Source organism: Bicyclus anynana, chromosome 2 (assembly GCF_947172395.1).
Source record: "Bicyclus anynana chromosome 2, ilBicAnyn1.1, whole genome shotgun sequence".
Lineage (NCBI taxonomy): Eukaryota > Metazoa > Arthropoda > Insecta > Lepidoptera > Nymphalidae > Bicyclus > Bicyclus anynana.
Window position 1 is genome coordinate 5,022,118 of NC_069084.1, and position 16,605 is coordinate 5,038,722.

The 16,605-nt window shown below is 33.8% G+C and overlaps 3 protein-coding genes across 3 annotated transcripts; 2 read left to right on the plus strand and 1 right to left on the minus strand.

Moving 5' to 3' along the window:
- The first annotated feature begins 289 nt into the window (after positions 1 to 289).
- On the plus strand, positions 290 to 6,273 carry LOC112045369 (mucosa-associated lymphoid tissue lymphoma translocation protein 1). The gene is made up of 6 exons (XM_024081524.2): positions 290 to 591; positions 1,356 to 1,684; positions 2,963 to 3,152; positions 3,642 to 3,913; positions 4,374 to 4,457; positions 4,998 to 6,273. The coding sequence occupies exons 1-6, from the start codon at positions 470 to 472 to the stop codon at positions 5,078 to 5,080; spliced, it is 1,080 nt and encodes a 359-aa protein (XP_023937292.1). The 5' UTR covers positions 290 to 469; the 3' UTR covers positions 5,081 to 6,273.
- On the minus strand, positions 6,264 to 8,864 carry LOC112045370 (m-AAA protease-interacting protein 1, mitochondrial). The gene is made up of 4 exons (XM_024081525.2): positions 8,355 to 8,864; positions 7,820 to 7,984; positions 7,273 to 7,391; positions 6,264 to 6,470 (listed from the first exon to the last, which is right to left on the minus strand). The coding sequence occupies exons 1-4, from the start codon at positions 8,655 to 8,657 to the stop codon at positions 6,332 to 6,334; spliced, it is 726 nt and encodes a 241-aa protein (XP_023937293.1). The 5' UTR covers positions 8,658 to 8,864; the 3' UTR covers positions 6,264 to 6,331.
- A 670-nt stretch (positions 8,865 to 9,534) lies between these two features.
- On the plus strand, positions 9,535 to 16,012 carry LOC112045371 (CDK-activating kinase assembly factor MAT1). The gene is made up of 5 exons (XM_024081526.2): positions 9,535 to 9,819; positions 9,951 to 10,247; positions 10,590 to 10,822; positions 11,500 to 11,675; positions 12,487 to 16,012. Exons 1-5 carry the CDS (start codon positions 9,696 to 9,698, stop codon positions 12,584 to 12,586), a joined length of 930 nt encoding a protein of 309 aa, XP_023937294.1. The 5' UTR covers positions 9,535 to 9,695; the 3' UTR covers positions 12,587 to 16,012.
- Positions 16,013 to 16,605: the final 593 nt, after the last annotated feature.

Sequence of the window (16,605 nt, forward strand, 5' to 3'; positions counted from 1 at the left end):
ACATGTGGGAATTGGTTCTATGTGTGGGAATTTATTTAAAATTAAATCTAAACTGCTGATTGGTGATTTACTTATTGTTACAACAAAAATACTCAATAAAATCATAAAATACAAGGGTAATATGAAAAAACCCTAAAAATAACAGTATAAACAGCATTATTTTCACTTTTCCTTCATTATACGTGTGGGAAAACAGTGGGGATTGGAATATTTTTACCCCTTACTTGCTGAAATTCGCTTAATTTTGTTGGGAGTTAGAACAATAGGCATTGGCAACGCCGCATTTGACGTCTGTCAAGTGTCAAGTCATTTTGCATTGGACTGTGGACTCATTGGATTAAAATGAAAAAACATCCGGGAAAACAAATAATAATTTAAACTTTAATTATTATTATTTATTTTAAGTTAATTTATGTTAATTGATTGATGTGAATCATGGAAACGAGTCAATATTAATTTTAAAACAATAATGAATTCTAAAATGTCATATCCAGAACCTCTCATAAAAGTTTTATCACCTCAAGAACAAAAGGATGCATCTAAATTTAGTGAAGATGTTTGTAAAAAAATTGCAGCGGTTGCTGGTGTTAAGTTAGTACACTCTTTACTTTTGAACATTGAAAGTATATATTGTTTACCTAAGATAAATTTCGTATGGCATCATCATTTAGCAGAGGTATTTCAATCCTGGGATTTATTACCCAGTTTTTCTTATCTACTAAGTACATGGCTACTAGCGGGCTAGTTTAGTGTTGAGTAATAACTATTAACACGTTCATTGCCATGCCAAGCCAAAATCTGGGAATTACGTAAATGGCTGATGTTCCATAGCTCGTACAAGGTTGTCAGGCACCACCACGCGATCTCGCGCTACCGGCCCCACATCGTAAAAGACCGCTTAACGCGACGTCGCGTGGTGTGGCAATGAACGCGTTAACCATATTGGAGTAGTTTCTGTCTTTTACATTCTCTGTTCATTAAATCTGTCTTTTCAAATAATGAAAGCCATTCAGGCATCATATTTGCCAAGTTTAATTGACAGTGAAAGTGTTTCTTATTACCGCAAGATGGACCTGGCAACCGCATACTGAATCTATGGAATGTCAAGATGTTTGTCTTAATTATTCATTAGGCAATATATTGGTTAACTCAACATCTGTTTACACAAAATCTGAAAACTGCTTTTCTGCATCAAATATTTGGTGCAGTTCACATAAATATAAATATTTTCAGCAGTGTTTTATTTAATTTGATCACTGTCTGTACTGTGATATGTGTGAATTTGTCTCTACTAGTTCTTAAATTATTTTGGTACATTATATTAGAAACTATATTTTAATAATTGTATGTTTCAGCATTGTATTCCAAGGGCAAAGAACTGCGGGAGAAGAGTTGCTTAAAAACCTAGATCGCAGAGGACATACTTATGAGCAATACATTAGTTATTTAAACTTAGTGAACAGACAAGCATATTACAGACCTGAAGCAAAGGTGGCAATACTTATCGCAAATGAAAAGTATGAGCATTTGTCCAAATTGGTGACACCTTCCATTGATTGTGAGGCTTTGGGTAATAGTATTAGAGAATTAGACTTCATTACAGTCTTTATAAGCAACACTAAAAGTGATATGTTAAAGGAGATATTGATGAAGACATTTTCATTGATACCTGAAAATTCTTATTGTAAGTATCAGAAAAATATCAATTTTTTAGAGCAAAGGTCAAAATTTTGTCTTACTATTTAAATAATTTTAATGGACCAGTTTTTAACATATTTAAAAAATTAGTAATAAATGATAAATATACATACTGTATACGAGCAGCAAATGTATGTTTGCGGGTCCACAACTTTCTTAAAACTAGTGATTTAATCAAGTTAAAGGAAGCAAGGCAGTACTTTGTAGGATACCCTGCTAACTGTTGCTGTTTATAGGCAATGGTTTTTCACTTGCCTTTTTTCACAAAGTAGACCATCTACTTTGTTTTAGGTCTTTATCTATTTTCAGTGTTGTCTAATATTACTATGAGAAAAAAATAATGCCTCAATATAGCACTAAACTAACAAGGGTCTCAAAGGGTCTCAAAGAGTCTCAAAGTTTAAATATCTAGAGATTGATACCTGTTGAATAATTATTATAAATCCACTTCTATTAGATGATTTTTCCTTGGTTGGGGATCAAAGTAGAGTCATGTTTGTAAGACATTGCTAAATTCCATTTTTATTTTCAAAAAAATTCAAAATTCAAAATTTATTTATTTCAAGTAAGCTCAGTTTACAAGCACTTTTGACACGTCAGTTGACTATTTGTAAAGATTCTACCACCGGTTCGGAAGGCAGGTTCTGCTGAGAAGATACCGGCAAGAAACTCAACAGTTGCTCTTTTGAAAAAGTCATACAGTATTACAATTTACATTTGATAACAATTAAATTACAATTTCTTATAGTTTTATTTCCTGTGTGAAGGTGGAAGCTGATCCAATGGCCTCCAAGCACCTTTGTCGTTAAGGAACTCATCAATAGTGTAGTAACCTCGACTAAGTAAATGTTTTTTAACACATTGCTTAAAGTTGTGCATTGGCAAGTCCATCACAGTCTTGGGGATCTTGTTATAGAAGAGTACACCCAAACCCACAAAAGATTTTTTAACTCTTTGGAGCCGATATGCAGAAATAACTAACTTATGCCCGTGTCTAGTAAGACGTGGGTTTAAGTCTCCTTTTCGTTTGTACATATTAATATTTTGTCTTACATATACTATACTGTTATATATATACTGACAGGCTACTGTTAAAATGCCTATTTCTTTAAACTTTTGACGAAGGGACTCGCGTGATTTTAGTTGATATATTGCTCGAATTGCTCTTTTTTGAAGTACAAATATAGAATGTATATCAGCAGCCTTGCCCCACAACAAAATACTGTAAGACATTACGCTGTATATATTTGAATTTTGTTTTTAGGTTTTATATTCTATGCTGGACATGGCTGTGAACTAATTACCACGAAATGCATACTGAGCATAGATTGTCCCTCTGAGAACATTGAGTTTGATCATTGTGTCACTGAAAACTGGCTGCTGAGAGAATTAGCCAAATGTAAGCCAGAGTTATGTGTGCTTATTATGGATATGTGCAGAGTTAATTTAGATAGGTAAATTTAGTTACTTTTTAAATTCAAAAAATAAAATGTTAGGATTATACCAACATTATATTTTGTGTTTTAATAAAATCCTATGAGGTGGTAATAAAAAAAACACTTGGCTAAGTTTATTTGTTTAATTCACATAACTATTTCTCTAACAGTTTGTGCACTGTATCATGGGTGACAGTTCATTTCAATCTTGAAAGTTTGATTTACGTTAATAGTACGTATAATTGACAGGCAACTGTCATCTGCACCATGCTACATCACACAAACTGAAGTCATTTTGCATCAATTTGTTTTATTATTTCCTATTTTTTCTTTGTAACTTTGTATAAAAAGTCAATTAAAGATTTTAATTTTTATTAGTATTAGAATACTGTTATAGAATAAAGACATTCTTTAACAATATTCTAATACTGATAAAACTTTTTTGATATCTACCTACTATAAGTACATTTTTTTTCTTATTCTTAAATTATACATTACATATTTCAGACAAACGAACCAAGAGATTTACAGAGCTATACCACACATTGAAGAGTACACAATTCACAGTAACTTACTAATCAGTTACTCTACACAATCAGCTAATGCTGCGTACGAGTGTATTTGGGTTGAGAAGTCGGAAACAATTGGTGACACCTCGTACTCAGTCAAGTCCACCGATGTTGTATGTGGGGGAGGCAGTCAGTATGTGAACGCCCTGTGGAGCAGGTTGTGTGAAAATGATGTTGATATATCCACCATGCTGGATAATGTTCATGGAGGTAAATATGAAAACTGTTAAATACTAAAATATCTCTTAATTCATAGGCACAGAATAAAGATGATGATGATGATGATGACGATGACGATGATTATGATGATGATGATGATGATGAAACATGATCCAGAATGAGTTGTGGTGAAACCCATAAAAAAATAAACGTCACGCGTTGCCTTGACATCCGCTTATACAATCTTGGACATATCATTAAACAAGTTTTTGTGAACAGTAACTGCTTAAAGCTAAGCTAAAGCTAAGGTAACCAAAGGTCTGGCCAACATATCCTATGTATCTCATTAGGTATTAGGAATAATTTTTAATAACTTTCTTTGTTTAATAAGCGGCTCAATGAACTTAATTTAGCTCAATGAATTAAGGTAATTTTGATGCGCTTGTGACATATACATAGTTTAAAATCTTTGCTTAGGTATACTTAGGTACATAAGCTATTTTATTTTCAGATGTAGAGAATTCAGTAAAGCACCAGAGACCTATTAAGGTGCAATGTGGTGTTTCAAAGAGATATTTGAGTGATTCAGTGGAAGGTCAGTTATTATTATTATACTAATACTAGCGTCATAAAATTCAGTTTTTCATGAACCATGGATTTTTCCGGGATGAAAAGTAGCCTATGTGTTAATCCAGAGTAAATTCTACTCCCATTTCAAATTTTAGCCAAACCGCTTCAGTAGCCAAAGCGTAAAGAAGGAACAAACATACTTACGCACACACAAACTTTCGCCTATATAATATTAGTGTGATTATAAAGGTAAAGTTTGTGGTGTTGGAGGGGAATTCTTATTCTCGGGAGAATATGTTATAATATAGATATAGAATACATCAAGGATGTCAGGATTGTAATGGTGAAATAATTCAATTGGTCCAGTAGTTACAGACTATTCAATGCAAAATAAACAAACTATCAAATCTCTCCTCTAATACTAGTATAGATTTTTCACCTACAAATAGTTATAATGCAAATCTATTAATAAAGTAGAAGCTTTAATTTGTCTCTATTGGTTGTTGTTTTGATTTTAATAAAATAATTTCTAAAGTGATAAATAATTGCACTTTTTCCATTGTAGGTAATACAAAGGAACTTTGGTCAACTTTAAAGGGAGCTCTAGAAAAATACCAAGAATATTGCTCTGTCTGTTTAGAAAAATGATTATTAGTTGAATGCCATCTCTCCTGATATTATGTGACTATGCAGTAGATATTTTGTAATCAGTCAATGGGGACGATAGAGATAGAGAGTCTGGCATATTTGGCAGATGTAAAAGCTTATTTAACCGCTAGCAGATGCCCGCGACTTCGTACGCATGAAAATCGATGTACATTTTCAACCCCTGCGACCCTTCGTCGGCCGGAAGCCGCGCATTTACACTTATGTAAAATACCCGGTCAAAGCCCAAGTAGGCGAAGGCAGTAAGGCACGGCCGGAAGACAGTCATGCATGCGGCCGGAGGCCGCGCGTCTATCTTACTTAGGTAGAATGCCCAGCCGAAGCCACGACCGGCGGCCCTATCACAAAACCCAGGCCGAAGGCCAGGGTACGCTAACTTATGGCCGGGAGACAGTAATGAGCGTAGCCGGAGCTCCTATAGCCTATAATAATAGTCCAGTGAACAAATTAAATTGTGTTAAATACTGATACCGCGAATAGAAATACGTGTGGTAGCTTATTCGACTCGTCATGACCTCAAGAAAAATGTGCAAAAATGCCAGACCCGCACATAAACAATTGCAAAAGTTATAAACAAATGAAGATTTTTAAAAATAGGGGTCTACATTAATGGAAATTACTCCCAAACTATTGGTGTTAGAGAATTTTTACAATGGGATTCTTTAAAGTAGAGAATCTCTTACCAGGCTGATTTTATAAACCTGATGCATTTTGCTATTGCTCTTCACAATAGGAACTATAGAAATTTTCTTTAAATTGAAGAAATAAGTTTTAAATAAAATCATCTATCTGTGATCAGTCACTCAATTTTAAATAGTTATTTTTGTAAATCAATTTGAATATACTAACCTACAATTTATAAAACCTTGTAAAACAGTAATCAATGCTTTTTTTGTGTATTATTTTTTTAATAAAAAATATTTTTTAATCATGGACTAAAAATAGCCTGAAGCTATTAAATAGCATAGTCTAATTTACTTCAAACTTGTGATGAGATTTTAAAGGTTTATTATGTGACTTAAAGTTTAAATCCTTTTATGACACTGGAGTTTTGTTAAAAAATATTAAAAATTTGATTATAATTATGAAGGTATATTAATAATATTATTTGATTGTTGACGTTTATGAGATTATGGTAATTTTATTTTATAATAAAAGATGAAAACAAACAATAATCGTGTTTAATTACATTTCACATATTTGTTCACCTATGATATTACTAATAACATTATCTTAAAACGATTTCTTCAGTGCGTGTGGTTGGAAATGGTTGGCGATGTTGACCCACCAACTGTCCTCCACACCTTTTGTGAATTCTCTTATAAATCTATAGTTGAGAATAAATATTTTGTCTTGGTATTCAGGCTGCACTCTGTAAAATCAAAATCAATCATCAATCTCCTATTAAAAAGTGGAAATACAATCAGCGACCAAAAAAAAAACATTGCCACTCAACGAGTGCCAAACACAACTTCTTGGCACTCAATTCAAGTAGTCACTTGCAAATTCAACCTTAAACTCAATCCTTAAGGTTGAATTTGCTCTGAATTTGGGGTTTTATTGAATATTGGACTATATTTATAACTTTATTTAATTAGGAAAATTTACTGGAAAATTTAACAGATTATCTTTCTAATGAAAAAAATTAATTATGTAAATACTAGGGGAAGCTTAAGTCTTTGTCCATCCATAGATATCCTTAATTAATCTGGCTCTGTCATAAAATCTGTTTGACATCTACTATTAACTATAAATGACATGAAGGTTATTAATACAGCTAAGTACAGATTTTGCTACAAGGCCAGGTTAAACCAAATTTCATCCTTGTATGTCAATGAGTTTTCAATATTTTAAAAAGAGAGAACTTTCCATAGGTTTATTTAGATTAGAAAAGAATTGGGAGGCGGGATGAAAGTAAGATAATTGTGGTTGCTAAACTAGCTACACAATAAAACTGTGTCGAGCATGTTACTTTTTTTCTCTTTTTTTGTGTTCAGTTACATCTGTCAGTGATCAATCACTCGACTATAAACTAAATTTTTCATAGTACAGAATGTTCCAAGTTAAAGGTCATACCATGAAGCGACTTCATGTAGTAGTCCATTTTTTTGGGTATTACTGTCCACCAAGCATGATTCAAAATTTAAAAAAAAATAATTATATTTTGTATATACCCTAATGAAATTGGTGGTAGGTCCCCAGTCTCCTGCATCTGTTTGAGTCCTCTCAGCACATGGTAGCACATTGTTATCTCAACCCATCGCTTGTCAGACTCATCAAACATAACTCCTACCTGTAAAATATTTAAAAAATACTATAACTGTTGTTGTTGATCCTGTGGTTAGCTTATATGGATCACAAGGTTGAGTCAAGGGTCAAGGATTCAAGTCCCAGTCACTGATCAGGCTGTGAAACGTGAAATATTCTTTTACTAAATGTAAAAACTTGAGTATTTTCAGCCCAGAGTTGGTAAGTTGTGATGGTATATCTCTGTGTTTCAGAGGGCATATTTTTGCAAGGATTTGTGGCCAATGGATGTAGGGTTAAGGAATTTCTTGACAAAGTCTAGATGTTGTCTCTGTATTCCCAGTTAAGGAATCATGGGTGTGAATTTGAGTAGTATCACTTTGTATAATTGTAGTACAAATAACCATATCATATCATCATTGTATCATGAGCAATGCTATTTGTGTTGTATGTTCATGAAAGATTTTACATTACCTGATAAGGAAAAGCATAGAATATATCATCCTTGGAGATAGATAGCATTTGTCTCTGGGAAACAGATAGTTTGGAGACAGCAGTCTTCAAAGTTGAGATAGCATCCTTTTCTACGAGGCCTTCTAGGGCTTTAAAATCACTCTTTTCAAGGCATTCTGAAACAACCTAAGATAAAATGTTAAAAACTGTGCTGTTATATTTCTTTAATGGATTTTTAGTTTATTACTACACTATAATAATTGATTTCTTTATGTATGTTTGAAGAAATGGAGTCCTCTGTGAATATACTCCAAGAAACTCTCACTTCAATAAATTACTCAGATTTATTAAAGCAATAAGTAAATAGTATGAATCTGGTTTTTTGGCTAGTCACAATAAAACTATTACAACTTGGTATATTGATTTCTATAATACATACAGCTGCAATAAATACCTTGATAGTTTTTGGTGGAAACAAGTTTTAAATGTAGAGTTTGTTCATATAGTAAGATTCAGGGTGTCATATTAATAAGTTAAAACATTAGATCAAACAAACCTGTACAGCATATTTCGAAGCTTCAATGAATTCGTTTAAACTGAATTCGTTGTCGAAATAGGGCCGAATAATGAAATTAGCAAACATCCAATTTTTAATAAATTTTAAAACTGAAGGCCATATGATTGGGGGAAACTCCATTAGCTGTGGAAGTCTTCTGGTATCCGTCCTGTCTTCGCAGTAACTCCGACGCTGTATATTCGGACATGCCGAGGTTATTGGAACTTGTAAATATTTATATGGAACTCTTTCACATAACCTAAATGTCCGACTTGTTAGGACAGTCTTAACAACTAAATTCATATTAGACTTATGTTAAAATATATTATACAAATAGCGCGTGACTTGGCAAAATTGCCGGGTAAACATGAAATGTAAAACCTAAGCTCTATAAATAAATATGTACAACAACCAAACAACTTTAGTTTGAACTTTGATTTTTTTTCATCTTTTTACTCAACTCAAATACACACACAGATTATAGATTCTAAATACACATTACACAGGCCACAGCTGATAAATTAAGTTACATAGGTCATAGACTAATAGGGTAGGTACTAGGTAGCACAGATTCTAGGTAGGCTAAGAGGCTAAGTCCATAGAGGAATTAGAATAAAATGGAGAAAAAAAAAAAAAAAAAAATAAGTCCATAGAGGAATTAGAAAATGGAGATTGGAGATGCATCGCACTCAAACACACGAACGCAATATAAACACGCGTAATTTTTACACAGCCTAACAAACACATTGGTTAGACTATCCACGTATTAAATACATAAAATATTCGATTACTGATCGATGTTTGGCGTTTCGTCAAAAGAATAGTTTTCTTTTATAAATTGTTTTTATTATAAATTTGATAAAATTAAGGTTAAATACTTTCAAATGAAACGTTACTCCATCTTTTACTAAACTACAAGTTTTTGGCCGTTTTTTATGCCATTTAACTACACAAACCGGCATTTTTAGGGAGGTTTTTACACGGCGAAATCGATTACAACAATGAAACATCGATTCTATAGCAACAGTTTTTATATACGCGTTAGATCATAGATTTTTGATCTTTGCCAGAGGGGTAACGGTTAGCGAGCCAAGTCCTATTATTAATGGTCTAAGCTATATACTCTATGGCTAGAATAGAACCCAAAGCCCAAAGTTTTCTCTTTTCTATTTTCTCATTGCTGTCATTCTGATTTCTGTGTGATTCTGTGGTTCTGCTGTGGTATTCACTTTTCTCGTGATTTTAAATTTTTAATAATTCATAATTAAATATTATAATAAATATTGAAGAGGTCCTTGTAATTGTTCTGTATTAGATTTCTATAACTAGTTGCTAAGCAAAATGGATGACCAGGCGTGCCCACGCTGTAAAACTACGAAATACAGAAATCCATCACTAAAGTTGATGGTAAACATTTGTGGCCATGCTTTGTGCGAAAGTTGCGTGGATTTGTTATTTTTAAAAGGTAATTACTTCATTTAAAATTATTAGACCTTTTTTTACATTCTATAATGTCCATATATTTTATCAGAACAACTTGTTTGAACAAGTAAATATACTTTATCTAAATAATAATAAATGCAAAAAATTTTCAAGGTTCCGGTTCATGTCCAGAATGCAATGTCCCATTACGCCGAAGCAATTTTAGAGTTCAGCTCTTTGAAGACTCTATGGTTGAAAAAGAAATAGACATAAGAAAAAGGGTACTAAAAGATTTTAACAAGAAAGAAGAAGATTTTGCAACATTAAGGGAGTATAACGATTACTTAGAGGAAATTGAAACTATTATATTTAATTTAGTTAACAACATAGATATTGTAGGAACAAATAAAAGGATAGAACAGTACAAGAAAGATAACAAAGAAGTTATTATGAAGAATAAAGCAAAAATAGGTAAGTGTTGATTGCTAATGAAATAGAAGGCCCACACAGCCTGGCGGTGTGATGTTTGCACGGAAAAAAAATGCTTTTATACTTATTAAGTCCCTATTAGTGGAAGCCTGTGACTTCATCTGCGTGAAATTCAGTTTTTCACAACTCCTGCGGAAACCATGGATTATTCCAGAAAAAGTAGCCTATTTGTTAATTCAAAGTAAAACCTATTTCCATTCCAAATTTCAGCCAAATTGCTTCAGTATCTGCAGCATGAACTAGACACAATCTTTGCCTTTATAATATTAATGTGATTAAAGATTGTAATTACTGTAATTATGTGTAAATCTGTATTCTTTACAGGTAGAGAAGAGTTTGAATTGGAAGAAATATTGGAAATAGAGAAACAGATGGAGGAGTTGCGGAGAGCGGAAATTCTGAAAATGGAAGAGGAAGCCAAGAAACAGAAGATCAGAGAAAAAGAGGCGCTCATAGATGAGCTCATGTTTGCAGAGGGAGATGCAAAGGATATACTGAACACATTTGCACAGACTGTTGCTAATAAACAAGAAGATATAGTTCCAGTTTTGCCTAAAGTTGGTGTTTATTTATTTTTAATTAAATTTATTTTTACGTTTTTATGAAAGAAAAAATCTAAATAATTGAATGGTTAGGGTAGGTAGGTAGGTATCGTAGGGCTAGAGTAGGAGTAAGGTAGGGGTAATGATAGGGTATTGGTAGGGTAGGGTCGGGGTAGGGTAGGGGTAAGGGTAGGGGTAGTTGAAAGTTTACATAGTGTTTCACGCAATATTTAATATATCGGCCTATTTTATCACTTAATTATGAGTAAAAAAAGCTTAAATAATTAACATATACATATAAAAATATCTAATTTGTTTGTTGGTAAACAGTAGGTATGTTGTAGTATAAGATGTTATCTCAAACAAAAGGGTTCTAAATGAATAGGGTCATGGCTCAGAATGTTCCTTCAAAGCAAGTTAGTGGAATAGTACCTATATAATTATGTATAAAAAATATACATTTTTATTAATCCAAAGTATATTCTTCAACTTACGAATTCAGTCCATTAAGTTAGCGATCTAATAAGAATGTAAGGAATTTGCTGACATAAGTCAGTGGGTATTTTCTAGTTTTCTAATAGAGAAGTAGTTGAAAGTTTACATAGTGTTTCACGCAAACGAAGTCGCGGATGTCCGCTAGTTGAAAATATATTTGTTAACAATAACAATATTTTTATTAATTATTTTCTAAGGTAACACAATTCTCTACTGGCGTGAAGTTCACTCGAGGCTCCGGGCAACAGCCAGTGCCGGTCATTGAAGAGGGTCCGCTGTACAGATACGAGCCTCCCGAGTCACCTGACAGATGTGGACCGGACCCTCCCTCTATTGAGGAGATTTGTAACAATGGCTATCTGCAACATGTTAGGTGAGTTACTTAGAACAGAAATTGACTAAGGAAGTACTATTGTCATGCATATTTGTGCTGTAACCCAGTTTCTTCTGCTTAGGTGCAATTGATATGTTTTTGGTTTAATTACAGTCATCTGTATGCGACCCACAACATTATATAGTGGAGACAAATCAACTAGTAGCGTCGACCTAAATAAAATTATGGGTTTGGCTACAATTTGTTGATTTTGTTTTCACAAGATGTTAGGTCTACTGTAGGCCTAGCATGCGTCAACGACATGTCACATGAAGACGAAAGTCATATTGTCGACCAATAGCGGCGGAGCCCGGTCCCATCACTCCAACGCAAAAAGAGCGATATTTTCTAATCTACCTCTATTGATCTTCTTCTTGTCTCGAGATCTGTTGTGGTGTGTATCTTAACACCTATGCCTCAAGTAATCAATGATAGTATGGTCAATTATTAAAAAGATTTTGCCACAATATTGGAAGATATTTTAGTGAGGAGTGACAATGAGAAACTGCTCAAGTCAATAACAATTTATACAGAGTTTACTTGTTGCAATGTGGATGAATTATGTGGTGGACAGTAATACCCGAAAAAAGGACCATAACACGAAGAGTCACTTAATGGAGTGACCTTTAACTAGAAACATGATCTGCTATGAAAAATTCAGTTTATAGTCAAGCGACTGATCACTGATAGATGTAACTGAACACAAAAAAAAAACTTGTTGCAATGGGACTAAAGATGACAGCTATATTTGATCCGCCGCTATTGGTCGACATACATATATATTTGCAAATATAATGTTTATTAATTACAGAGCAGAGAATGAGACGGAGAAGGCGGCGGGCTACTCGTCGACGCTGCCGTGTCTGCGCGCGCTGCAGGACGCTCTGTCAGGCCTCTACCACGCCAGCTGACACGGCCCGCTGCAGGTCGTCGACACCATTGTGCTGGACTAGCGCGTACTGTGTGCCCATACTACAGCCTCTCTTGATGAGTACTGATTACCAACAAATAAAATTAAAAATGAGGGTAGAAATCACTAGTCATTTCATACGAAATAATTATTATAATTAACTTGTTCTTAAATAGGCTACTCGCCTGCTTTACAAAACTAAGATTTTTTACATAGAGGCAGTTTAGATGCCTAGAAACTCTAATCACATTTTTATTTGTGCAAATAATCTCGTAAAACAAAATTGTATTTTTATCACGTCACCGCAAACGCCAATCATAAACTGTGACGTCATTCTTTAAAAGGCATCGGTTTGTGATTGGCGCTTGTGGTGACGTGACATAATTACATCACTGCAAACGCCAATCACGCTGTTATCTCTATGAATGACGTCACTTGCTAATGTGTTGTGTTTCGGCAGCAAAAATTTTACGTAGATATTTTTTCATTTATATTGAATTTTTTACTAATTATTACTGACGGGACAAAATAAAATATAGCTTATAATACTTCCATAATTCAGTTTAAACACTGTTTACAGAAGAGGCAAGTAGCCTATTAATGAAAATACATTTGACTAATAAGTTTAGAACAATTAGATATGGTTAATATATTTTATATAACATTTTATATACAAACCATACATAATTTAAAATAAATAAGTTATGAAAAGACATGCGTTTTCAACCTCCATTTCTAATTTCTTTGTTGGTAAACTGTACTCATCAAGATAGGCTGTAATATAAGATGGCGCTGTTTCAAGTCCTTAGAAATTCGCGTTTACGTTAACGTGATCGTCACAGTATCAATCTGCCACTCTGCCTCTGTACACAGCTCACCAGGTGGCCGAGCATGCGACATTACTCGTGAAGAGAAATAGACAAAATGACGACCAATGGCGATGGTTTATTCCCAGTCCTCTCTTTCGTCGCAACGCAGTGAAGGAGATAGCGATGTTTTCGGTTTATATTTGTCTATTTATCTTCACGAGAAACTTCGTTTGGTCGCATGTTAGAGCCAGTGGTGTTAACATGTGACCCTGTGAAGAGAAATAGGCAAACTATCCAATGGCGGCGGAGTAGTCCCAGTCCCATCTTTTTCGTTGCAACGCAATGAAGGAGATAGCGATATTTTCAGTTGATATTTGTCTATTTCTCCTCACGAGAAATTCGTTTGGTCGCATGTTAGAACCGCAGTGGTTTTACTACACTACTCCACCGCCATTGGATAGGCAAACTATCCACTGGCGATGGAGTAGTCCCAGTCCTATATCTTTCATCGCAACTAATTGGTCTTTCTATTACTAAAGCTACCTTTAGCGTTCTATAGCCCTGCCTCATAATGATTTGTCTTAAGTGAGCGCAAAGTATAGAAATGCAATCCTTGGAATGCAAAGGAATAGACGCAGGTGCAAACACATTGGTACAGCTTAGCTTATAACAGAGTTGTATTAGTATGTTCTGTTCTGTTCTGAAATGCAATCCTTGGAAAGCAACGGAATAGACACAGATGCAAATACATTGCTATGGCTTAGCTTATAACAGAGTTGTATTAGTATGTTCTGTTCTGTTCTGAAATCCAATCCTTGGAATGTAACGGAATAGACGCAGATGCAAATACATTGGTACAGCTTAGCTTATAACAGAGTTGTATTAGTACGTTCTGTTCTGTTCTGAAATCCAATCCTTGGAATGTAACGGAATAGACGCAGATGCAAATACATTGGGATGGCTTAGCTTATAACAGAGTTGTATTAGTATGTTCTGTTCTGTTCTGAAATGCAATCCTTGGAAAGCAATGAAATAGACGCAGATGCAAATACATTGGGATGGCCTATCTCATAACAGAGTTGTATTGGTATGTTCTGTATGATATGGAAACAAGAGACAAGTTCTAGAAACCTAGTTATGTATATACTCTTAATATAACAGTTAATTTGTATATATTGAATACTGCCAAATAGATGTTGTATGTATATTTATAAGTGTGGTGTACTTAGTTATAATATTTATTAAGTGCCGAAACAGATAAACAGAGGACTACAGGCACCTAAGTATGAAATTCTACTCAAGCTCCTACTAAGGAGTGTAATAAATTGATTATGGACCATAGTTTGATAATAGGGACGCAGTATTGTGGTTATTTTCAAATTTTCTAGTTGTGGGAATCGAACCCACGACTTTGGATGCAGAGGTCAGGGTCTCTACCCACTGAGCCACTCAGGCATCAAATAATAGTTGCCGTAATGATTCATAAAATTTAATTTAACTGTTTTCGTAACTTTTCTTTCCCTCAATAAAAAAAATACAAAATAATTAAAAGTGGTATCTATCAGTGGCGGGGGATGGAATTTAGATATAGGCAAGCCAAATAAAAGGAAATTCATATAGCGTGATACAAACTCCGGTTTCTCATATACCTAGATACAGTACAACAATGAATATGCATGGATTTTTAAAGGTAACCCGACGGGAATCGGCTTGCGTGAACTCTTCGTCGCTGGTATCTACGAGTATCGCAATATTTTAAATCTAGTTTGGTTATTGTACGCAGTACGCGTTTTTTTATATCGTTTTATTTATTGAAGCCCGATTAGTAACAAATTTTTGGTAAGTTTTTCAACGTGGCGTGAACTAAACTACATTGCATTAACTATTATATACATTGTCTAGCGCCGCTACTGCCTTTCTGCCTTTATGTATTAAAGCAATGACTTCAGTTTTTTTAATTAGATTATTTCTATTAGATCATCATAGAACATCAAAATAGCTAGTGATACTCTTAATGTATTTAGTTCTAAATGTCCTATTTATTTTGTTAATTAATAAGCATTTAAAAAGTGTTAAAAGAAGGTCGTTGAATCATTCAAGTTACGAAACTTATCTCCTATTACTGTCTCTTCATTTCGATGTCTATACAAATAAATTCATGAAAAGTACAATATTAAATAAAATATAGTTATACAAAAAATGTTATTTACCTTCTTCATCATAATCATTATTACTATGGAGGTGTGAAAGACATTTATTTTGTCACTAGAATAATATGTCTGTCTGTTTATAAAAGTCAATTATTTGCAATGTCTACAATATATTGAAAATAATTGTACTGTGAATAATTTCGATTTCGTTCCTACATAGCAAATAAATAGATTTCCGAAATAAAAGTTACGTTATAATATAAGTTTTTTTTATTTTGGTTCTATTAAGTTTGTTTTACTTGTACCTTGTTACCATGTGGTTGTTATGGGCGTTAAGGCTAAGTCACACAAGGAGAGTGAACTTGCCTCGTGTAGCTTAGCCTTTGGTATGTTAGTACTTTACTTGTATTAAACAAACTTGAAAGTCAGTATTGATTGTTGTTGAGTGAATAAAATGATATTAATATACTTACCCGTTTTATTTATTAGAAGTACGTACCTAAGTGATTGAAAATCAACTGTTTTTGACCAATTTCCAAAAAAAGCAGATTCAATTATGTTAGAGCAACCTGCTGACCTATTCACTAACTTTGACCAATTAGCCACCTGATATAATTAACATCAAATGAATACCAACGTATTTCGTATTTCTTATATCCCATTGATAACGCAAATCGCAATGTCAAACACACTGGTTAGTAATTTTGACCAGAGTTTTGGCATTGCTGCTGTTTCAGTACCTTAGAAATTCGCGTTTACGGTTACGCGATAGTCACAGTATGAAAAAATTGAGAACTGCTGCTAGGCACTCTGGTCCAAATTAATAACCAGTGTGTTTGAGATTGCGATTGTGATAAGAGAGGTTAGGCCAATAGTCCACCACACTGGCTCAATGCAGATTGGCAGACTTCACACACGTAGCGATTTGAGAAAATTCTCATGTATCCAGAATGAAAAACCACTCGAGTTTTTGATTTCTCACGGGAGGGGTGTAAATCAGAACAAATGTTAATTCGTCGACAACTGCAGAAGCAAAATAGGTCATTTATACGGCATTTGTG